Source organism: Trachemys scripta, chromosome 1, assembly GCF_013100865.1.
Source record: "Trachemys scripta elegans isolate TJP31775 chromosome 1, CAS_Tse_1.0, whole genome shotgun sequence".
Taxonomy (NCBI): domain Eukaryota; kingdom Metazoa; phylum Chordata; order Testudines; family Emydidae; genus Trachemys; species Trachemys scripta.
In genome coordinates, this window is record NC_048298.1 from 38,787,531 (window position 1) to 38,811,704 (window position 24,174).

A 24,174-nucleotide genomic window follows, 5' to 3' on the forward strand; every position below is an offset into this window, starting at 1 on the left:
TAATTGCAATCTTTTGCCATCAATTCCAGTTGGTCATGCAGTCCATATGAAGGAAACCTATGACAAAATGAAACAACTTTTGAGGTGCATAAACTATGACCAACATCAGTGGCAGCTTTGTGGCGATTTGAAGGTTGTTGCTCTCTTGCTTGGTCTGCAGACTGGATACACAAAGTCCTGCTGTTTTCTCTGCGAATGGGATAGTTGTGCAAGAGATTCCCACTACATCAAGAAAGATTGGCCACTCCGACAGTCATTGGAGCTTGGGAGGAAAAGTGTTCAGCATCCACCACTTGTTGAATCAAGGAAGATTTTATCCTTACACATCAAGCTGGGTCTGATGAAGAACTTTGTCAAGGCAATTGACAAAACACAAGTAGCTTTCAAGTACCTCCGTGGAAAATTTTCAAGGTTAAGTGAAGCTAAGATAAAGGAAGGTGTCTTTGTTGGTCCTCAGATTCATGAACTTCTTCAAGATGATGCATTTGACCATGCACTGCGTGGCAAGAAAAAGACGGCATGGAAAGCCTTCCAGGTAGAGACAATAAATTTTCTCAGAAACAACAAGGCAGACAACTACAGGTTGTTGGTGGAAAACCTCCTCAAGGCATACAAAAGCCTTGGTTGCAACATATCACTAAAGATACATTTTTTGCACTCTCATCTAGATTTGTTTCCACCGAACTGTGGAGCAGTGAGCGACGAGCACAGCGAGCGATTTCACCAGAACATTGCAACAACGGAGAAATGCTATCAAGGCAAATGGAGCCCATCAATGCTTGCAGACTATTGCTGGACAGTGACAAGAGATGCTCCATTTAATGAATACAAGAGACAAGCCAAGAAGCGCCGAGTAGACACTGAATAGGACTAAACTATGTACATAATAGTTTTTTGCCTTTTGTTTCATAATAAATTTTATTTATATAACCCTTTTGCTGATTTTTAAAGTGTTACATAAACAGGACAGGTGAAATATTATCAAGTAAAGCAACCATAAACACATGAAAAGACCTAGGTTTACAATTTATGATTAAAACTCTATTATCTACACAATATACATAGACATAAAATGTAAAAACTTAAATATCTTAAAAACAGTAGCCAATCAGTTGTTTTAATTGTCATATTTGAATTCAGCACATCAAAATACATAATAAATAGCACATTTTATCTCTGAAGCAGACGACTTCTCAAAAATTGTAGACCAGTGTTACCAAAAAGCCGGACATGTCCGGGAAAAACCGGACATATGGTAACCCTATTATATGCTTCTTCATAATTAAGGAATAACCTTAAAGTTAGTTTTAAAAAAAGTTAGTTTCTTTAAGGTATAGATTTTATAAAGGAAATACAGGTTCTGATATAGAACATTATTCCAGTACAGAATGCTTTGCTAAGCTGGTGTTAGGAGTGTGGGTACATAGTTCCTTAAAGTCTTCCTCATTCTTCCTGGACATAAGAGTTTAAATTGTCCAACTGAAAAGTTGGAGAAACAGAAAAGGTTGAGCTAAGATCCTATACAAAATTCATGCTAGAACATTAGAGACAAAATGAAATCTAAAATAACACATGGAAAACTAGAAAAGGCAGAGTTAAAAGTTACACTTCTCAAACAAAATGCAAGATTCATTCTTTGGAGAGTGACTGCACTGCACATTAAGTGGTTGAGGCTATTGTCTGGCTTGTAGGAAAAGCATGGGGTCCCTTTAAGGGCTAAACCAGAGAGAGACTTGCTAAACATAAGAACAGCCATATTGGGTCACATCAGTGGTCCACCTAGCCTAGTATCCTGTCTTCTGACAAAAACAATGAGGAGTCCTTGTGGCACCTTAGACTAACAAATTTATTTGGGCATAAGCTTTCGTGGGCTAGAACCAACTTCATCAGATGAATGAAGTGAAAAATACAGGAGCAGGTATAACTACATGAAAGGATGGGGGTTGCTTTACCAAGTGTGAGGTCAGTCTAACGAGATAAATCAACAGCAGGATACCAAGGGAGGAAAAATAACTTTTGAAGTGGTAAGAGAGTGGCCCATTACAGACAGTTGACAAGAAGGTGTGAGTAACAGTGGGGAAAAATTAGTATTGGGGAAATTAAGTTTAGGTTTAGGTTAACTACTCCTAATCTTTATTCAGGCCTAATCTGATTGTATCCAGTTTGCAAATTAATTCTAGTTCTGCAGCTTCACATTGGAGTCTGTTTTTGAAGTTTTTTTGTTGAAGAATTGCCACTTCTAGGTCCGTTGTTGAGGGACCAGAGAGATTGAAATGTTCTCCCACTGGTTTTTGAATGTTATGATTCCTGATGTCAGCTTTGTGTCCATTTATTCTTTTGCCTAGAGACTGTCCAGTTGTGCCAATGTACATGGCAGAAGGGCATTGCTGGCACATGATGGCATATATCACATTGGTAGATGTGCAGGTGAATGAGCCCAGGATGGTGTGGCTGATGTGATTAGGTCCTATGATGGTATCCCTTGAATAGATATGTGGACAGATTTGGCACTGGGGTTTGTAGCAGGGTTTGGTTCATGGGTTGGTGTTTTTGTTGTGTGGTGTATAGTTGCTGGTAAGTATTTGCTTCAGGTTGGGGGGCTGTCTGTAGGCAAGGACTAGCCTGTCTCCCAAGGTCTGTGAGAGTAAGGGATCGTCCTTCAGGATAGGTTGTAGATCCTTGATGATGCACTGGAGAGGTTTTAGTTGGGGGCTGTAGGTGACAGCTAGTGGCATTCTGTTACTTTCTTTGTTGGTCCTGTCTTGTAGTAGGTACCCTTCTGGCTCTGTCAATGTGTTTCTTCACTTCACCAGGTCGGTATTGCAGTTTTAAGAACACTTGATAGAGATTCTGTAGGTGTTTGTCTCTGTCTGAGGAATCAGAGCAAATGCGGTTGTATCTTAGAGCTTGGCTGTAGACAATGGATCATGTGATGTGGTCTGGATGAAAGCTGGAGGCATGTAGGTAAGTATAGTGGTCAGTAGGTTTCCGGTATAGGGTGGTGTTTATGTGACCATCGCTTATTAGCACTGTAGTGTCTAGGACATGGACCTCTTGTGTGGACTGGTCCAGGCTGAGGTTGGTGGTAGGGTGGAAATCATTGAAATCTTGGTGGAATTCCTCAAGGGCCTCCTTCCAGATGGGTCCAGATGATGAAGATGTCATCAATGTAGCACAAGTAGAGTAGGGGTGTAAGGGGACAAGAGCTGAGGAAGCGTTGTTCTAAGCCAGCCATAAAAATGTTGGCATCCTGAGGGTCCATGCGGGTAACCATAGCAGTCCCACTGACTTGAAGGTATAAATTGTCCCCAAATCTGAAATAGTTGTGGGTGAGGATAAAGTCACAAAGTTCAGCCATCAGGTTTGCCGTGATGGTATCGGGGATGCTATTCCTGATGGCTTGTAGTCCATCTTTGTATGGAATGTTGGTGTAGAGAGCTTCTACATCCATAGTGGCTAGGATGGTGTTTTCTGGAAGATCACCAAAGGATTGTAGTTTCCTCAGGAAGTCAGTGACGTCTCGAAAATAGCTGGTAGTGCTGGTAGTTTAGGGCCTGAGAAGAGAGTCTACATAGCCAGATAATCCTGCTGTCAGGGTGCCAATGCCTGAGATGATGGGGCATCCAGGATTCCCAGGTTTATGGATTTTGGGTAGCAGGTAGAATACCCCTGGTCAGGACTCAGGGATGTGTCAGTGTAGATTTGTTCCTGTAGGGACTTCTTTAGGGAGTTTCTTGAGCAGATGTTGTAGTTTCTTTTGGTAATCCTCAGAGGATAATGGCCTGCAGAATGTGGTGTCAGAGAGTTGTCTAGCAGCCTCTTGTTCATATTCCGACCTATTCATGATGACTACAGCACCTCCTTTGTCAGCCTTTTTTATTATGATGTCAGAGTTGTTTCTGAGGCTGTGGATTGTGTTGTGAAGCTAAGGTTATGAGGCAAGTGATGCTGCTTTTCCACAATTTCAGCTCGTGCACATCGACGGACGCACTCTATGTAGAAGTCCAGTCTATTGTTTCGACCTTCAGAAGGAGTCCACGCAGAATCCTTCTTTTTGTAGTGTTGGTAGGAAGCTTCCTGTGTGTTAGTGTGCTGTTCAATGGTGTGTTGGAAATATTCCTTGAGTCGGAGATGTAGAAAGTTGGATTCTGGGTCACCGCAGAACTGTATCATGTTTGTGGGGGCGGTGGGGCAGAAGGAGAGACCCCAAGATAGGACAGACTCTTCTGTTGGGCTAAGAGTATAGCTGGATAGATTAACAATATTGTTAGGTGAGTTAAGGGAACCACTGTTGTGGCCCCTTATGGCATGTAGAAGTTTAAATAGTTTAAAGTCCTTTTTCCTCTATAGAGATGAAAAGCGTGTATTGTGAATGGCTTGTCTAGTTTTTGTAAAGTCCAGCCACGAGAGAGTTTGTGTAGAAGGGTGGTTTTTTAAGAGAGTTTTTAGTTTTGAGGGTTCTTCTGACAGTGGCCAGTGCCAGATGCTTCAAAGGGAATAAACAGAACAGGGCAATTTATAGAGTGATCCATCCCCTTGTTATCCAGTCCCACTTCTGACCGCCCTCCCCCACTTTTCCAGCCTGCAGTGGTAGAAGCAGGCATTTGGCAACAGAGAAGGGAGTTTCAAACTCAGCTTGGAGCCATAGCAGATTGGTGAGAACAGAGAGGCGGGGGAAAGCCTCCCACCCACCCTTCCAGCCCACAGAGGCAGAAGCGGGTATTTTGTAGCAAAAGAGGAAAACAGGAGGGAGTTTCAAACTCATTGGTGCGGGACTGTAGCAGACCAGTGAAAACAGGGTGTCCCTCTCCTTCCAGCAAGTCATAACATGTATGTTAGAGCAGATGGGGAGGGAGTTCCAAACCCAGCTGAGGGGGTGGATGGAATGGGGCTCAAGGGGCCCTGGGAGACCAGGAGATAGGATCCTTGCCGCATGGGCAAGAAGATGGCCCCAGGACCAGGATGCGCAGATCCCAGGGTACTCTGTTTGTCTACCAAATGGATTCCCCTCAAATGGGAAGTAAGCTGGATCACGGGGAAGCAAACTCTCCTGGTGGGGAGGGGGGGCAATTGCATTGGGGGTAGGGGAGCCAGGAAAGAATTTATTCAAGTAATCTGTGAAGTTGTTTTGTTAATTGTTTCTGCAGCACTACAAGGCTTACAAGATGTAGTGTGTCAACCAGAGCCAGGAAAGTTGAATGAACAGATTGCAGGATAGGAGAGTGGCATGACTAGCAGGGGAGAGTGTACCCAACACTAGATGAAGGTTGCAGGGGCAGGGTGTGAAAGTGATTCTCTTCCGCCCAGTGCGGCAATAGGTGTCTGAAGGGATGACCTTGCTGGGGTTCAGGGAACTTGCCCACTTTTCCTTTTGAGGACCTAAGTGTGGGAGGGGAGGATGGTTACTTACCCCTCCCCACATGGAATTCAGGAGACATTGAACCTAACGGTAGCAGAACTAGCAAATAGGCTATGGGGTGTGGGGGTGGGTGAGTAGGAATCTGGTGTCCTAGGACCTGTGTTGGAGTTGTCTGGGATACACACACCTTTTACAGAAGCTAATGGCATTACATAGCAGTTACAAGCTAACCTTCAGTTGTTGCAGCAGCTGGGAGCTTCCACGGGTGGTGGTGGTAATGGAAATCCAGCCTGGGCTTGAATTTAGGAAACAGACAATAGTCAAGTGGGGCAAATCTCTCACCAGGGGGCGATACCCCTTAATGTAAGTGTGGGGGTGACTTATGAGCGCCCTACAACTCACCCACTGGTACGCAGTGTGAATTTGTGAGATAGAATTGCTGGAGGGCAACAAAGCACAGAGGGTGCCCCAATGGGTTAGTTTGAGTGTGGGTATGCTGGAGTGGATGACCCAATGGGAGTTCACCTTCACAGTACTACTAAGATTTTTGAGAGGTGAATATGTAGACATATTGTCACTGTTGCACAGGGAGGTAACAACAGATAGTAAGTCAGGACAGAGCAAGCAGGGCAATGAAATGCCCAAATAGCCCAGGGAGGCTAGAATATCAGAAAATTTGGAAGCTGCCATTCTGATCTAGGAGGGTGTTAGTGCAGAAGCCTACCCAGACAGAAGCCCAGTGTTCTTCAAATATATGCATATAATGCATTTGTGTTAACTATGACAAACAATTTAGATAGAGGGTGGCCTCACAAACCAGGATCCGGTGGCACAAACCACATTAAACACTGTGATTAGAGTGGATGACACCATAGGGGCCTGGTCTCCATGCTGATAGTGTCCTGTTCATTCTGCAGCAAGCCTGCCAGAGGCCCGAGGCTCGTAATTACATTTCCTGGGCATTTAATAAAAGTGGTTGTTTTCATGGCATCTGCAGATGTAGGCATGAGTGTGAAATATGCTCTGGGGAGCATTCAGCCAGCAATTTCCACAGCAACCTCGGAAGGCCTCAGGAGGGAACAGAAAAAGGGATAAGTAAGGCGCTGCCCATAGATCCATGGGATCAGGAGCAGGGTATGGGGCCAAGACAAAGGGGTGGAGGGTGAGCTGAAAAGGGGGGCTGGATAAGAGTACCATCTCCAGTTAAGGTGGAGGTGTTAAGGGTGCTCTTGTGGGATTATCTTGATGCGATAAAGGGGCGTATTTGTGGGATGGGTTCACGGCAGGGTTTAGGATCTTCTTTCTGGGGGAAAGAAGTCATGTGATGTACACATAATTGATATCCTTAGTGGGAATTGTTGAAATTGTAAAGAAAAAGATTACACAAGAAATAAAGTAGACTAGGGTAGCATGTCATCTACCCATACAGAACTTGCAGGTTTCTCCTTTAGGCTTGGTCCCTAAGAAAGCTCTGGGAGAATATCGCTTAATTCACCATTTGTCATACCATTTGTCTACCAAGGTAAATCAGTTAATGATGGAATAGATCCAGCCTTGCATTTATCCATTGATGAGGCTGCGCGTATGGTTAGTTCTTGTCGCCCAGGGGCGCTGATAGCCAAGTGTGATATCAAGTCTGCTTCTCCACTGCTGCCGGTGCATACTGACTTTAACGTTTTGGATTTCTCTGTTGAAGGACAATTATATTTTGATAAAACTGTGTTCATGGAATGTGCAATATCCTGTTCAGCATCTGAGAAATTTAGTACAATGCTACACTGGGCAGTGATGTGAAAAGTTGGTTTACGGCAGGTAGTGCATTACTTAGCTGACTTCTTGTTTGCAGGCAGAGTGAATTCATATAATCATAAACTCATAGAAGATTAGGGTTTGAAGAGACCTCAGGAGATCATCTAGTCCAACCCACTGCTCAAATCAGGACCATCCCCAACTAAATCATCCCAGCCAGGGCTTTGTCAAGCCAGGCCTTAAAAACCTCTAATGATGGAGATTCCACTACCTCTCTAGGTAACCCATTCCAGTGCTTCACCACCTTCCTAGTGAAATAGTTTTTCCTAATATCCAACCTAGACATCACCCACTGCAACTTGAGACCATTATTCCTTTTTCTGTCATCTGCCACCACTGAGAACACCCTAGCTCCATCCCCTTTGGACCCCCCTTTCAGGTAGTTGAAGGTTGCTATCAAATCCCCCTTCACTTTTCTCTTCTGCAGACTAAATAAGCTCAGTTCCCTCAACCTCTCCTCATGTCCTTTAGCCCCCTAATCATTTTTGTTGTCCTCCGCTGGACTCTCTCCAATTTGTCCACATCCTTTCTGTAGTGGGAGGCCCAAAACTGGACGCGGTTCTCCAGATGTAGCCTTAACAGTGCCAAATAGAGGGGACTCATCACTTCCCTCTATCTGCTGGCAATGCCCCTACTTATATAGCCCAAAATCCTATTAGCCTTCTTGGCAACAAGGGCACACTGTTGACTCATATGCAGCTTCTCATCCACTGTAATCCCAAAATCCTTTTCTGCAGAATTGCCACTTAGCCAGCTGGTCCCCAGCCTGTAGCAGTGCATGGGATTCTTCTATCCTAAGTTCAGGACTCTGAACTTGTCCTTGTTGAACCTCATCAGATTTCTTTTGGCCCAATCCTCCAATTTGTCTAGGTCCCTCTGGATCCTATCCCTATCCTCCAGCATATCTACCTCTCCCCAGCTTAGTGTCATCTGTGAACTTGCTGAGGGTGCAATCCATCCCATCATCCAGATAATTAATGAATATATTGAACAAAACCGGCCCCAGGACTGACCCCTGGGGCACTCCTCTTGATACCAGCTGCCAACGAGACATTGAGCCATTGATCACTACACGTTGAGTCCAACGATCTAGCCCGCTTTCTATCCACCTTATAGTCCATTCATCCAATCCATACTTCTTTCACTTGCTGACATGAATACTGTGGGAGACCCTATCAAAAGCTTTGCTAAAGTCAAGGTATATCACAGCCACCGCTTTCCCCATATCCACAGAGCCAGTTATCTCATCATAGAAGGCAATCAGGTTGGTCAGGCATGACTTTCCCTTGGTGAATCCATGTTGACTGTTCCTGATCACCTTCTTCTCCAAGTGCTTCAAAATGAATTCCTTGAGGACCTGCTCCATGATTTTTCCAGGGACTGAGGTGTGGCTGACTGCTCTGTAGTACCCCAGATTCTCCTTTTTCCCTTTTCAAAAAGATGGGCACTATATTTGCCCTTTTTCAGTCATCTGGGACCTCCCTCAGTCGCCATGAGTTTTCAAAGATAATGGCCAATGGCTCTGCAATCACATTAGCCAACTCCCTAAGCACTCTTGGAAGCATTGCATCCAGCCCCATGGACTTGTGCATGTCCAGCTTTTCTAAATAGTCCTTAGCCTGTTCTTTCACCACTGAGGGCTGCTAACCTCTTCCCCAGACTGTGCTGCCCAGGGCAGCAGTTTGAGAGCTGACCTTGTCTGTGAAGACCGAGGCAAAAAAAGCATTGATACTTCAGCTTTTTCCACATCATCTGTCACTAGGTTCCCTCCCCCATTCAGTAAGGGTCTTACACTTTCCCTGACGACCTTCTTGTTGCTAACATACCTGTAGAAACCCTTCTTGTTACCCTTCACATCCCTTGCTATCTGCAACTCCAATTTTGCTTTGGCCTTCCTGATTACACCCTGCATGCTTGAGCAATATTTTTATACTCCTCCCTAGTTATCTGTCCAAGTTTCCACTTCTTGTAAGCTTCCTTTTTTGTGTTTCAGCTCACCGAAGATCTCCCTGTTAAGCCAAGACTGTTGCCTACCATATTTGCTATTCTTTCTGCACATTGGGATGGTTTGTTCCTGCACCCTCAATAAGGCTTCTTTAAAATACAAACAGCTCTCCTGGACTCTTTCCCCCCTCACATTAGCCTCCCAGGGGATCCTGCCCATCAGTTCCCTGAGGGAGTAAAAGTCTGCTTTTCTGAAGTCCAGGGTCTGTATTCTGCTGCTCTTTGGATAAGCGTGTTAGCCTGGTGGCCCCCTTTCTGACCTTGTTCAAAAAATTTATGGAGGAATGGGTGCTGCAGTACATCCCTTTAGCAACCTGACAATCATCTCCACTTGCCTAGCAGCCCTTACATTTGCCAGTAGGCTGAATGGTTACCCAGCTCCTACTAGTGGGTTTTTAGTTCAGAGGTTTCTGACGGGGTGGTCTAGAGTAGATGCACCAGCCCTAGAGAAGATACCCATCCCATCGCAGGTAATATGCTTAGGGATAAGGTATGGATTCTACAGCCCGTATGTTGTTATGAACAAGAGGTGACCTTGTTCGGGGTGACACTTCTGGTAGTATTTTTTTGAGCTTTTAGGAACAGCAAACTAGTACCTGGGTCCTGTAGGGACTCTCCTGGATGGGCTTTGGAACTGAGGGATACATATTGAGAAAGGCAATCTGTGATATTAACCTCAAGGAGGTCAAATACGGGGATGCATCCATTATTCTACAGGAGGGTGGTGAGCCTGGGAGGCTGTGAGGGCATATATGGCAATAAGGTCAGGGTGTGATGAGCCCTTCTTGATTCACCATGATGGGAGTCCCCTCACAACAGACCAGTTTGTTACAGTTTTAAGACAGAGACTGATCAGGTTGGGGCTTCCAGCGCATGAATTTGGTTCCCATTCATTCAGAAGTGGCCCAGCTGGTTCTGGGGGCTAGTGCAATTCAGGCAATTTTGTGTTGACATTCTAAAGCATGCCGAATGCATGTGAGATCACAATTGGGGAATCAGCATTCATTTTCCTTTGTGCTTCCATTCCAGATGCTGGCACATGGGCCAGACACCGTTGTTTACTGGGCACATGCGGGCACACCGTTGTTTACTGGGCTCATAGGTAGGCTTCCAGGTTGTCGGGAGGTTCACTGCTGGGTCTCAGTGGTGAAGCAGTCTTGAACTGGTGTGGGAGGAGGGGCATGTTTTGAGACAAGTTCTTGCCCCTTCTGTACACCATTGTTGCCCCTGAGCCTACACCTGATATGATTGTGGTTCATCTCAGGGAAAATTATTTGTGAACGTTTAAAGTAGTGGACTTAATTATTAGAGCTCAGAAGGACTTGGGGCAGATCCTGGAACTTTTCCTATGAGTAAAAATTATTTGGTTGGACATGTTGCAATGATGGGTGAGGCAGGGAGCTGTGAAGTCCCCTCAGGTTGACAAGGCTAAGAGGTATGTAAATAGGGAGGTGGCCAAATTTATAGTTGGCAAAGGGGAGGGGGGCTAGTAATTTTTCATCTGGACATAGCATATGGGGCACCAGAATTATTCAGGGAGGATGGGGTCTACTTGTCAGACTCGGGAGCTCACACCTTTTTGGTCCATATTAAAGAGGGCCCTTAGTAGAAGTCTGAAAACCTAGCTAGATATAGGGGGAGGGGGGACAGAGGGAGGATGGCAGCCAAGCTAATTGCTGGTGCCTTCTTGTGGTGAATGTCCAGTGCAGGTCCTCTGTAGGGAATGGAGACAGTGGTCAAATAACATGGGTTGGTAAAGGATTTAAAGGAGGTATTCTTTAAAGGAGTAGAAACATGAGGTGTTTGGGGCTCCTCTGATTGATATGGCAGGGAGCCGAATTCTCCTTTCTTTATAGCTCCCTTAACTCTCATTTAAGAGGGTATGGTGAGGTCTCAGCAACGTATTGACTGGGGACCAGGATGGGTAAAAGAGGGAGGGCTGACAGAAACCCCCCCCAGATATATGCAAATGATTATGGAATTACCTGCATGGTACACTTTAATTGCCTGGGCACTCTCTGAAACTTAGGCTAGGTCTACACTACTGCAGGATCGATGCTGCTGCGATTAATGCACTGGGAGTCGGTTTAGTGAAAACCCGCTGAATCGACGGCAGAGTGCTCTCTGGTTGACTCTGGTACCTCACCGAGAGCAAGAAGAATAAGGTGAGTCTATGGGAGAGCGTCTCCTGTTGACCCAGTGCAGTGTAGATATCGCAGTAAGTCAACTTAAACTATGTCAACTCCAGCTACGTTATTCATGTAGGCCATGTCTACACTACCGGGGTAGGTCGACCTAAGTTACGCTACTCCAGCTACGTGAATAGGTTGATTTACTGCTGTGTCTACACTGCGCTGTGTAGACGGGAGATGCTCTCCCATCGACTTATCTTACTCCTCTCATTCCCAGCGGAGTACCGGCGTCGACCGGAGAGCACTCTGCCATCGATTTAGGAATAAAGTTGTGGCCTAATTAAACAACATCCAGTTCTCTTGTCCTCCTTCCAGCATAGTTAGAAAATGGAGCCTTTTGTGACCTGTGTCAACTACTGGAAAATCATATTAGGAGATTTCCTAATGTATTGTTAGCCTGTTTAATTATTGCACAGATTATTGTACAGCTGGAAACAAGGAGAGATAGCTCAGTGTGTCTAATGTGATCTTGCTGAACCATAAGCAGTTGATCCATAGATTAACGGTACTACATTGTTCTTATCTAGGATCCTGTTGCACTGTGTGTACAGGAGTTCTCATTTGGAGTTGTGGTGGACATACAGAAAAATGACATGTTTGTTACAATGGGCTAAGTTGATGCAACGTTCAAATTTTCTAGCAGCACCCTTAAGGAGGAGGAATTAAGGCTACATCAGTGTCTTAGTTTTATTCTTCTCAAACATCTCCTCATTTCCTGTTTTTCTCACATTTGATGTATTTTCAAAAAACAAAAATCTCTAAAACTTTGTACAGGATTGGTGCAAGGGAAGTTAACTATTTCCTGATTTGTCCTAACATTTCAAGGATTTAAACAAGCATTGAGGAAGGGCACGATGGCCATAACCTCAACTTCATTGTAACATAATTTTGGGGGGCTGAAATTTCCTTAGTGATTTTTTTTTAATCCTTACAGTGTAATTTTCGAGAGGAGTGACAGGACAGACAGAGTAAATATGCCATCAAATACATGCTTCCTTGTATGTAAGTACTGTCAAGGCTGCTTCCCCACTCTGAACTTTAGGGTACAAATGTGGGGGCCTGCATGAAAACTTCTAAGCTTAACTACCAGCTTAGATCTGGTCCGCTGCCACCATTCCCAAAAGCTAATTCCCTTCCCTGGGAAGCCTTGAGAAACCTTTCACCAATTCCCTGGTGAATACAGATCCAACCCCCCTGGGATCTTAAAACAAGGAGAAATTAACCATCCCCCCTTCTTTCTCCCACCAACTCCTGGTGAATACAGATCTAACCCCCTTGGATCTAAAACAAGGAAAAATCAATCAGGTTCTTAAAAAGAAGGTTTTTAATTAAAGAAAAAAGGTAAAAATCATCTCTGTAAAATCAGTATGGAAAATAACTTTACAGGGTAATCAAACTTAAAGAGCTCAGAGGACTCCCCTCTAGTCTCAGGTTCAAAGTACAGCAAATAGAGATAAACACTCTAGTAAAAGGTAAAACTAAGACGCCTTGCCTGGCTTTTTACTTACAAGTTTGAAATATGAGAGACTTGTTTAGAAAGATGGGGAGAACCTGGATTGATGTCTGGTCCCTCTCAGTCCCAAGAGCGAATGAACTCCCAAACAAAGAGCACAAACAAAAACCTTCCCTCCCCCAAGATTTGAAAGTATCTTGTCCCCTTATTGGTCCTTTGGGTCAGATGCCAGGCAGGTTACCTGAGCTTCTTAACCCTTCACAGGTAAAAGGATTTTGGAGTCTCTGGCCAGGAGGGATTTTATAGTACTGTACACAGGACAGCTGTTACCCTTCCCTTTATAGTTATGACAAGTACTAACAAAACTATGAAATTAAAGTAGTGTGTACATACTTCAAAGGGTGTGGTCATGGCTTGGGAGAGTCTAATGGCCCTGACAGAGTTTCAGTTATTAGTTTCTCCCCTCTGACTCACGCCTTCCTGTCCTTTGTTTTGGTTAGAGGGCGCGGAGGAGAGGAGGAGCCTGATAGCTGAAGGTTTGTCAAGACCCCAGCTACCATTAGCTGTCCCATAGGCTGGCAGATAAAAGTAGAAATTTGCTGAAGAGCTGGTTCATCAGACTGGATCATCTGGCAGGGAGGTTGAAGACCTGGACTCACAGGCAGTGGGTATCACTGGAGACTGGGTAGAAGCTCAGGTAGTGGGAATGAGGCATGTTAGGAGGACATTTAGGTCCTCCCAGTAATGCTACTTTAACTGTCTGCCAGACTCCAATGGTGCTAATTGCTCCATACACTGGTGTTGTTCTTAACCACAGGTAGCTGCGCCCTCTAGAAAACCACCATGATTCACCAGAGAGCAGCTATGCTCTTGCAAGCCTCCAGGTGTCCATGAGCCTGGAAGTGCTACTCAGGAGGCTGAATCTCATCTCTGGGCAATACCACGTGGCTATAGATAGCTCTGTGGATTCCATCTCATCTACAACTTTCCCGCCTGCTTCAATTCCTTGTTGAGCCCCATGCACTGTGCTGTGACCCTCTCCATGATTCAGCTCCCTGCTTGTGCCCCCCACCTCCCCGCTGAGTGCTTCATGTACTCCCATATCTCTACTCCCCTCCCATTCCCTCACAACACACACTGGCAATTCCCTGGCTCCCCATGCCATGCTTTCTGGAATCGGGAGAAGAAATTTCTTCTTCCTGTGATTGTGCAATAACTTCCTGTTTGCTGACATTTCCAAAGGTTGTTCCCCAAAATAATCTGAACGATCTTTTTTCCGTGTTTCTATTGGTCTGATACTGGCACTAGTGTGTGCCCAAAGGGAGTCCTCCGATAGGTGTGTGTCATGTCTGCACCACCTGTAATATTGAAATTATGAGTAAGCAAAAAAAGAGAGAAGAATTTTCAAACGATAGGCACCCCCGTATTTGAAGAGACAGTAATTCCAGAACCCCCTCTCCCCACTTTCAGTATCTCTGTAAATTGGTAGGAAACATTCTACCTTGGCCCAAGAAGCATTCTTCCAATTTTCAGCTCAATAAGCCTTTATTTGCAAAGTTAAGGGTGTGTGTGCATGTCAAAAATAGGGTGTAGAATGAAAGTGACATTGCAAGCACACTATGCAGCACAACCCACCACAAGGGCTCAGTTCAGAGGAAATAATCCAGATACCAATGGAAGATGAAGAAGTCTTATAAAATCATGAGTTGATATTTAACATCATATAGAGCCCTTTGTAAGGTCCACACTTATGCCCCCTCCTTTTTACATTTTCATTTATTTATTTATTTTGCAATGCCACCACTACTCCAGAATGGCTTGGCTATAAATTAAGTCATCAGGGTATCATGTTCGTCTCCTGATTAGTACCAAGTGTTCTAGGGAGAATCCACCTGTTGTGCTGCTGAACATGACAGGAATGGCCTAATGGAATGACAACATAGCATGTGCAATGGAGGGCCAGCAGTGAAGAAGTAATCATGGTACAATAAGTGTATCTTTCTAGGTAAGTGGGGTGGAGCTGCATGAAAGAAAACAGTGGAAAAGTGAAGGTTGGTAATGTGACCTGGGAGGAGGAAGGCGGCTCAGGAAAAATGAGTGTGGGAGGATGGTAGAGGAGTGAGAGCTAGGGAGGATATGTGATTTCTGCGGGGAGGGAGTTGGTGACAACTCTACTGTTCTCTTGAGCTTTATGTACTATTTTGGTGACACTGCTGCAAATGAAGTTCAGTTATATTTGTGACAGAGGCTCCCTAGCGTTTCTCTACTCACTCAGTTAAGCATACATTAAGGCAAAAGAGCTCTCATTTTCCCTCAGCAGAAAATCAGGAACATAAGCTGTTCTGAGAAGGACTATGAAAAATACATCAGCAACTGCTAAAGGTGCAAGATATATTAAAAAAAAAAAACTTTAAAAATCATTGTGTATTTGTTTACATTAAAAAAAAGAATGTTATCTGTCCACGGACATTTTGACTCCAGCCTATTCTTTCACACAAATGCAACATCGTGTCTCTGTTGCATCCTAGTTCTGTGGTTGCTGCACCAAAACTGAATATTTTCTGATATCTCACTGTATCCATGTGATTTGCCAACAGTCACATGGTAGCTGAGATTGCCACTGTTTTTCTATATAAATAGAATAGAAGTTATGTGGGTGGGAAAATGTTGACTTTTTAATGGATTCTTCTGTATGTTTCCATTTTCATAGGAATACAGCAATGTACTTAATGTGTGACTCTCACAGTTCTCCTTTAAGCTTGATAGGCTTCTCTCTCCTCATTATGGAGAGAACGGGCAGAATGCCTTAGGGTTTGCTGGGAGAAGGAAGCACGTGTGAATCAGCCACTCTGTGCACATACGGTGCAGAGGGCTCTTCCCAGTGAAGCGGTAGGTCTAGTCTACTCCCTTCTGGACGTCTGGTACCACCTCATGCCACTAACACTTCCCCTTTCTGCACAGGAATACAAGGTGTGGGATTCTGGCTGTCTCTTGTGCAAAAATGTAATGGGCAGCAGGTTTATAATGAATCTACATGCTGCAGGCAACAGACACCAGACAAATTACACTCACCTCTGTGGAATCAGAACTAGATTTGTCCAGCACCTCCTAAAATAGGCTTCTACAATATGAACTGTAGTACCTGGGCCCCATATCTTCTCTGTGAGCGAGCCACTTGGCAACAATATCATCTCACAAACACACACAAAATCAGCATATTACATACCCCTGCACTCTCACAATCCTGCTCTAACTCTGTTTGGTGCACTTATATAAGAGCAGCCAGAATTTGGTCCATGATAAGGGAGAATCTTTCACTGGCTTCAGCTTATGATCAGTAATTCTAGAGTGGTGTTATCAAAGATCTTTGTTTGAAGATGCAAATTTTAATAGCTGTAGGACAATAATTGTTTGCTATTTTAGAGAACATATTGTTCATTGTTTCAATATGATCTTCTGTATGGAGATTGCATAGATAATAGCTGCATTTATCACTGAACCTTACATAACTGGATACAGTGCATATTGCTCTTTTGTCTGCCAGCCTAACATTCGCAAATTAGACTCCCTCAGTTCTACTTAATTGTTGATAATTCTTTGCCGTTTCTGTCCCTTAACCAAGTATAAAATGTTTTAACAACTCCTCTTTTCTCTATGAGTTGATTTCATTTAAACCTTCTATTTTCATCTGTCTTGTTGAAAGGCATATCAGTGACAAATAGTTCCTTTTAAATGTTAAAGATACTTCCTTCTCTTTTGGGATTTCTAAGTCTTGTCAGTTCAAATACAAACTTTTCCTTTGCTACTTCCCCAATCACATTTTAATTAATGTACATCAGACATTTTCTTTGTTGTTTTTAACAGTTAATTAAAAAGAGAAGCTATACAAAAATCCTTAGCACTCAAAACTGATTATTAATTATAATGACTGATGATCCTATAAACTGACACATTCTTCCAATATGGCTTAATTCTAACACATTTTTTAAGCTATAGTACGTTGTGAGATTTTCTCTGTAGACCAGTCTATTGTCTGTATTTGAATGCATCAAAAGGACTCAGTCCTATAAGCTGATCTACCTGGGCAGACCCCCACAATGAGTCTTCATTTTCAGTGGGACTTCCAGTGGCAAAAAAGGATCCACCCACATGGATCAGCTTCCAGAATCAGGGTGTCAATAATGAGGCTTTTCTGTATTAACACTTACTTTAAGAAAATAGCTACAGTTTGATATGCTGGTATCATGAGAATAGCAAGGTGTTGAGATTTGATGAAATATTATGAAAATCACTGTACTGAATCAGCTACAGGAGAGTTTGGAATTGTTGGTACGTGGCCCTGATTCAGCTTATCATCGCAACCATTTTTTTTAGCATTTACACCAAGCCCTTGAAGCATTAAACGTCCCTATATGAGGAATCCCAGGACTGTTGATAGAAATTAGCATTTTTCCTTTCTTAAAAAGCCAATTACATTTCTAAAAGGCTGACCACTGCTCTATTTTTAGGGTCCTTTCCTGGAGAATCAATTCCTGACTATCAGAGTCAACCACTATCTCAGTATCTGCTTTTCTAGCTGTTCAGCTTCCTCCACACATAGCCCCACACATTCATTTTCATTAAAGACGCTTTAATTCCTCTCAGATTCAGTAGTATTAACACAGAATGTGTTGCAGAATGTATTGGCATACATTATATTCAGCTAGCGTTATCGGGCTTGTGGATTTGTGATATTTTACACCTTCACTGACTTTATTTTTCATGTCTAAGGAATCTCTTGTGCAGGGGTTCTCAAACGGGGTGTCGGAACCCCTCAGGGGGTCGCGAGGTTACTAAACGGGGGGTCGCGAGCTGTCAGCCTCCACCCCAAGTCCCGCTTTCCATCCAGCATTTATAATGGTGTTAAATATATTTAAAAGTATTTTTAATTTATAAGGAAGGTCGTACTCAGAGGCTTGCTATGTGAAAGGGGTTTGAGTACAAAAGTTTGAGAACTACCGCTCTTGTAAAACAATTTGTTTACCACAAAGAATCCTTCTTGCCAAAAGGTTTAAAAAAATCAAACACTTCTATAATATTATCTTTCTTTTTCTCCCCTCTCTCATACATGCACCTCATTTATGTATTTTTTTTTCAGAATCACAGTGTTGGCCCTGTTTAAACTGACCTCAGTTTTGAAGGGTTCACATATGATTGGGGTCAGAAGGCCATTATTTTAATACTGTTTAGCTAATATGTTAGTTTACCACAGAGAGTCATTTGCTATAAAACTGCTGGCAGCTACCCAGGGTGGGTGGGATTTTTCAGTATTAGATTATTACTTCATATTATGATAAGGAAATATAACTTTAGCCTTAATAAACAGTAATCTTTCCCTTTATATTGTGTTGAACTGGCTGATATGCATTGCCTTCAACTGGATGGAATCAGAACTACCCAGCGATGTGTCATGTTAAGAAAGATACTCCTTTTGTTCAAGTGTGGGGAGGGGGTTCTGAGTTCTAGCCCCACTGTGCCTGTAGAGCTCTGAGGGAGTTGGTATGAGGACGTTAGGAGGCCACAGAATCCTTATAATGTCATTCACAGAAACTCCCTTTAAAAGGGTGCTAAAAATTGACAAATGCACACTTAAAAGGGACTATGTTAGTGATGTGCAAAGCTCAGGATACTGGTTCAGATATGCAGCCCATCTGCTTGTCCTTCTTTATCACTCTTTAGGGCTATATCATGGCATTGAACTACAGTCCTAAGAGAAGGGATGGTGCACCACTGCACCCCCAGTGGGAAGCACTGAGATTGCGCTGAGAATCTGCTGCACTTCTTTGAGGTTGCAGCATAGTCACCCCACTCTCTTTTGATTGGTGTATGGGGGAGACTGGTTAGAACTACCTCTCCACATACTTCCCATTTGGGCTTTTTAAAAATAGTCTGGAGACCTTATGAATAGAGATTACAGTACTTCCTGATTCCAGGCAGGCTAGAAGTACTGCAAGAACAGACTTTCTTGAAATATTTTGATACTTTTGGTTCTGAAGGTGAGTAAGAAATGGACAACAAGAAGCATAAATGTATTTGAGCCTCAGAAAAAGTTTTGTTTGTGAGACAGGTGAAGGTCCAGCTAAGCTCTAAGTTTATCCAAACCAGTTCTCACATTCCTAAGATTTCTACCATATACCTTCTGTTATGAAGCATTCAGTATAGTTATGATGGTGACATGTTGCATATAAGTACCTGAGTCAATCATAGGTTAAAATAATACATTGCAGCATAACTACACTGTAAGTGGATAAAACATGGAAAGCCCCCACTTACTTACTTTTAAAATACAATGTTAAATGGTTGCTGATAAATGATCACAAAATGACTTTGAACTTATAACACTTGTTTATAGTTTGAACAGAATGTCTAGAGATTTTTGGTATGAGCTTTGCAATATTGCAAAATGTTCACAAAACCCAAGTCATTTCATACAGGTAGGTCCACCAGAAGGCAACTCCCAGATGTGAACCTCCAACCTCATCCTTTGCTGAAGATATTCTAGCTAAGACATGATTTGATACAGGCCCCCAAAGTCTTTTAACATTATACCATAGCAAGTAGCTCCCTACTTCTGCAAGTGTAATCTCACATTGCTTTCTTCCCCCAACACTTTGACCGTTCTCTCATCAGGGCTGGCTCCAGGCACCAGCCGAGCAAGCTCATGCTTGCGGCGGCAGATTCTACGGGGCGGCATTCTGCCCAATCCTAAAGTGGCACGGCTGCTTTTTTTGTTTGTTTGCCGATCTGGCCGCTCTGTAGGGGGCGGTGGTGCGGAGGAGGGGAGCGCCCTGCTGGGAACGGGCTGTGCGCTCCGTCTGCCCCAGCCGGTGCCAGATCTGTAGCAAGCCCAGCAGGGCAACCCACATCCTTCCCTCCCCGCCGACCGGCGTGGCGCGGAGCCCTCCCGGCAGGTGGCGCGGCGGTCAGGACTGCATGTGATCGCCCCGCTGAAGCCCTGGCCGCTCCCCTTCTCTCTCTCCCCCGCTCCCTCCCCCTGCCCCCCGCTAGCCGGGGCACGTCTGCAGCGCAGGGAGTCCCCCTGCACCCTGGCTCTGGCCACCCCGCAGGTTTTTTTTTTTTTTCTTGCTTTGCCGCTCCGGCTGCACCGCAGGTTTTTTTTTGGCTTGGGACAGCAAAAAAGCCAGAGCCAGCCCTGTCTCTCATTTTCTAATTTTCAGGGTGCAGGGAGCTGGAATTCGCCACACCTTCAGTACACCACTCCTGACAATTGTAATCGCTGAGAAACTCTGGGCTTAATTCATCACTGAGTTACACCCGTTCTATGCTGGTTTAGCTCTATTGACTTAATTAAGGTTCTTTAACTATGCCAGTTGGCAATTGTCCCAAAGTGACTGTTCACTAGCTGAGACCAGCAAGAGTCCAGTAGCACTCCAGCAAAATCCTTTGCTGCTGTTTGCATGCCCCATATGCTGGGTCTTGGGGTGTGTGGTGCAAGACCAGGCTATGCAAGCTTTAGCTGGAGCTCCCCTATGTCTGGGGAACTCTCCGCTGACCAGACACAGCCTGACTCTTGCCTGCACTTTTCTTACACTGTACTCTAGTCCTGAGGTGAAGTTTTGACCGCCATTGAAGTCAGTGTGAGTTTTGCCATTGAATTCAACAGGCCCAGGATTTTATCCCTGCTTCTTATAATAGTCATCTAATGTTAATCAGTGTTAAACATTTAACTGAACAATTATCTTTGTAATTTTGTTTGATTAATTTTACATAGGTTAGCTGGCACTGACGGACAGTTTATATTGTGATGCAAGTAATAACATCGCACAATGGCCTTTTCTTTACAAGCTTTTTAGGTTTATTATAATGCTGGCAACATTGCATGAAAACTTGCTTGCTGTGATCATATCATATTGTCTCATTTTTTCCAGAACATGTTAAAGAAAAATATAGAAGCTAAAATAGATTTATGAGAATGTTTTTGGGGGAACGTTATTTCAATTGTTGTTCAACATTTTTGTAGGGAGTGCTGGAACGCCTGTTATTTTCAATGAAAATGGAGATGCGCCTGGGCGCTATGATATATTTCAGTATCAAATGACCAACAAAAGTGCAGAATACAAAGTAATTGGTCACTGGACAAATCAACTTCATCTAACTGTAAGTAGCAGGTTGATTACATAGCTGTCATTAATGAGAAGTTAGAGCATTTGAGCTTTTGTTTAAAAAACATATATTATTTTTTATAATTGGCAGCAACAAGAAAATTCCCATTTTTCTCTTAAGCAAGGGAGCTAAAACAATATCTTGTATTTTAGCACAGATTTCCCTGTGTTCCTCTGTTCCTTTAAACTGTATTTTAGAATCTTCTCTATAGCCAGTTAGGGGTAATGGATGTTTCTTTTTCATAAGTAAGCTATTTCACAAAATGATTGGATGTACACCACTCATGTCCTTGATGTAAATGGGTGCAAACTTCCTTGATGTCAAAGGGCAGATTTGTCCAACAATCACTCCTGACTTCAGGTCTCCCACATGAAAGTGAAGTACAGGGCTACTATGCTGCCAGACTGAAAAAATGTTAATTTCTGAACATAAAAAAGGGAGAGGCTGGAATGAAGTTATGGCTATATGTTTATATTGTTAATTTGGATTACACTTCAACAACAACAACAAGAACAATAAATAGCCCAGATTCATGCATTAAGGTGCCATAAAATGAAAATATATGTTTCTACTGTAGTAGCTGTTGTACATAGTGTTCATTTGGGCTGTGGGAACATTTCACATCAAAACCTGAAAGCGAGCAATTTTACCAGATCCTGGGTTTTAGTATGAATCCAAACCACTGTTCATGCTTTAGGAAACATCAAAGAAGACTTGAGCTGATTGAGAATGCTGTTCTAATTATATCCACCCTACCAATAGATACCAAATCCCTTCATATCCTTCATGCACCCTGCTTAATCCAGGCAGTTCCAAGCCCATCCCTACCTGGTGGTCTCTGCTGGTGAGCAAAAGGCCACCAGACTTTTCCACACTCCATCAGATCTTCAGAAAATAGTTGGTTGGCTGACCTGCTCCCCATCCAGGGCCGGCTCCAGGCACCAGCAAAGGAAGCAGGTGACTGGGGCAGCCAATGAAAAGGGGCGGCACGTCCGGGTCTTCAGTGGCAATTCGGCGGCGGGTCCCTCAGTCCCTCTTGGACTGAAGAATGAAGTGGCACAGTAGAGCTGCCGCCGAAGTGCTGCCAATTGCTGTTTTATCTTTTTTTTTTGGCTTCGCCACTTGGGGCAGCAAAAAAGCTGGAGCCGGCCCTGTCCCCATCTACCACGTTTTTTGTTTTTTTGGGGGGGTTTTTTGAGTGGGAATCTAATCCACAAAATGCAGGTAAATTGGCAGCCAGTCCTGTCCGTTCATTCACCATTGGATCCACTGTTCCTCAGATCCACTGCTGTCACACTGAAGACACTTTACCTCACTCTGGAGTATATTTTCATCAGAAAACACCATATGAAATGGGGAATCCCTACAACAAGGGGTAGAGCCAGCTATGCACATTCCAAAACTGCAGATAGCCACCACCTAAAGGGGAGAGGCTGCTGGCCATGGAGCACCACCTTTCCTTCAGAAAATAGCACAATGTAAGGAGTAGGGGGAATTATGGTCATAGGAGGAGGGTGCTGTAATTCACCAGTTTCAGTGTAAACCATGCAAAACTTAGAGGGTTTGGTGTGAGGTTGGTTTGGGGTCTATGCACTGCTTAATTTGTGCCAGGGCTTGTCAGGGCTGAGTTCCGGCACCTCTAGGCTTGACCGTTCATAGCCCCAACACCTCTGGGTTTGCTGCATCAGTTATGAATGTAAAAAAATTGCTTGAGCTCCAGCAACTCTTTCATTACAAATTAAGCACTGGGTCTCTGCAAACCTGAAACACAAAATGCACTTCAGGAAGTGTGAAGCTTGATGACTGGATCCACCCATTGGTGTTTCCTCATATCATGCAAACCTCAAAGAGCTGGTTTCACAGAGCTCTGGTTTTCAGTATAACAGACACACAATAAATAATAACAAAAACAAAGCTATACGTATTTACAAATTATTGTTCCTTTGAGACTACTTTGCAATAATTATCAGAGTGGTACCAACAGTGATGCATATAATAGCTTCCCCTTTTCAGCCCCTGCTCTGATAAATCACCTTACCGTATCTACCATTTAGTTTCTATTGCTGCTTGGCCAGATGCCATCAGTTCATTTTTGGGGTGCAAATGGAAGCCTACAAATATGCAGCCTTTGATAACAGGTTATGTGCCTATGTTATCTCCTTCTGGTAGTCTTCTATGAAAGGGAGAGTGCCTCTTTGTATGAGTCTGCTGAGTAGTGTTTGGCCTGGTCCCCACTAACCCCCCACTTCGGACTAAGGTACGCAAATTCAGCTACGTTAATAACGTAGCTGAATTCGAAGTACCTTAGTCCGAACTTACCGCTGGTCCAGACGCGGCAGGGAGGCTCCCCCGTCGATGCCGCGTACTCCTCTCGCCGAGCTGGAGTACCGGCGTCGACGGCGAGCACTTCCGGGATCGATCCGGGATCGATTTATCGCGTCTAAACCAGACCGATAATTCGATCCCAGAACATCGATTGCCTGCCACTGGACCCGGAGGTAAGTGTAGACGTACCCTAAGAGAAATAGGAGAGGTGAAAGAGAAGTGCTCAACAGCATAAGGAGAAATGTACTAGCCAGTTCCTGAAAACATGAGAACAAGAACTTGAAACTAAATTTGTGTTCATAACAGTTTTGGGATTGATTCCATATTCCATGAAATGCTACTGTTTTGGTAGGATGTGAAATAGCTTGTTGGTGAAGAGAAATATTTATATTTAAATATTTATACTTTTCATAATTATTTGCGCTTTGTTCTGTTTGATTCAGTTGTAACTGCATTCATGTTTTCTTCAAAAGATGGCTAAAGCTGCTCTTCAGTCTTTAGCTTTTCAGTCCTGTTGTTGCTGGTTGTTTGTTCTTTTCTATATAGTGCCTGTATGTCATATGGTAATTATGATGGTATGTGAAATATAAGGCTAGGTTGGCAAGTACCAGGGACTACTGAAAACACTGTTACAACTGAGTTATACACCTGTGTCTGCTACAATCTTGTCCTCCCATCTCTTTCTCTCCTACTTCCTCTCCTATTTGATTTCTTATTTACCTGCCACATATTGTCTAAATTTTAGATTATAAACTCTCTGGGGCAGGGACTGCTTCTGTGTAATTGTGTTTGCAAAGTGCCTAGTGCAGTGGGTCCTAATCCCTGTTTAGGTCCTTACTCACTCACACAATAGAAATAAATGATGATGA

General features: G+C 43.7%; 1 protein-coding gene across 5 annotated transcripts in view; it reads left to right on the forward strand.

The window, feature by feature from the left end:
* The window catches only part of GRM8 (glutamate metabotropic receptor 8), a 491,761-nt gene that overhangs the window by 373,984 nt on the left and 93,603 nt on the right, over positions 1–24,174 (forward strand). For all 5 annotated transcript variants that reach the window (XM_034767874.1, XM_034767884.1, XM_034767901.1 and 2 more), the window contains one exon: positions 20,838–20,974. In XM_034767874.1, coding sequence (XP_034623765.1) covers positions 20,838–20,974 — 137 coding nt within the window. The remainder of the gene's footprint in view (positions 1–20,837; positions 20,975–24,174) is intronic.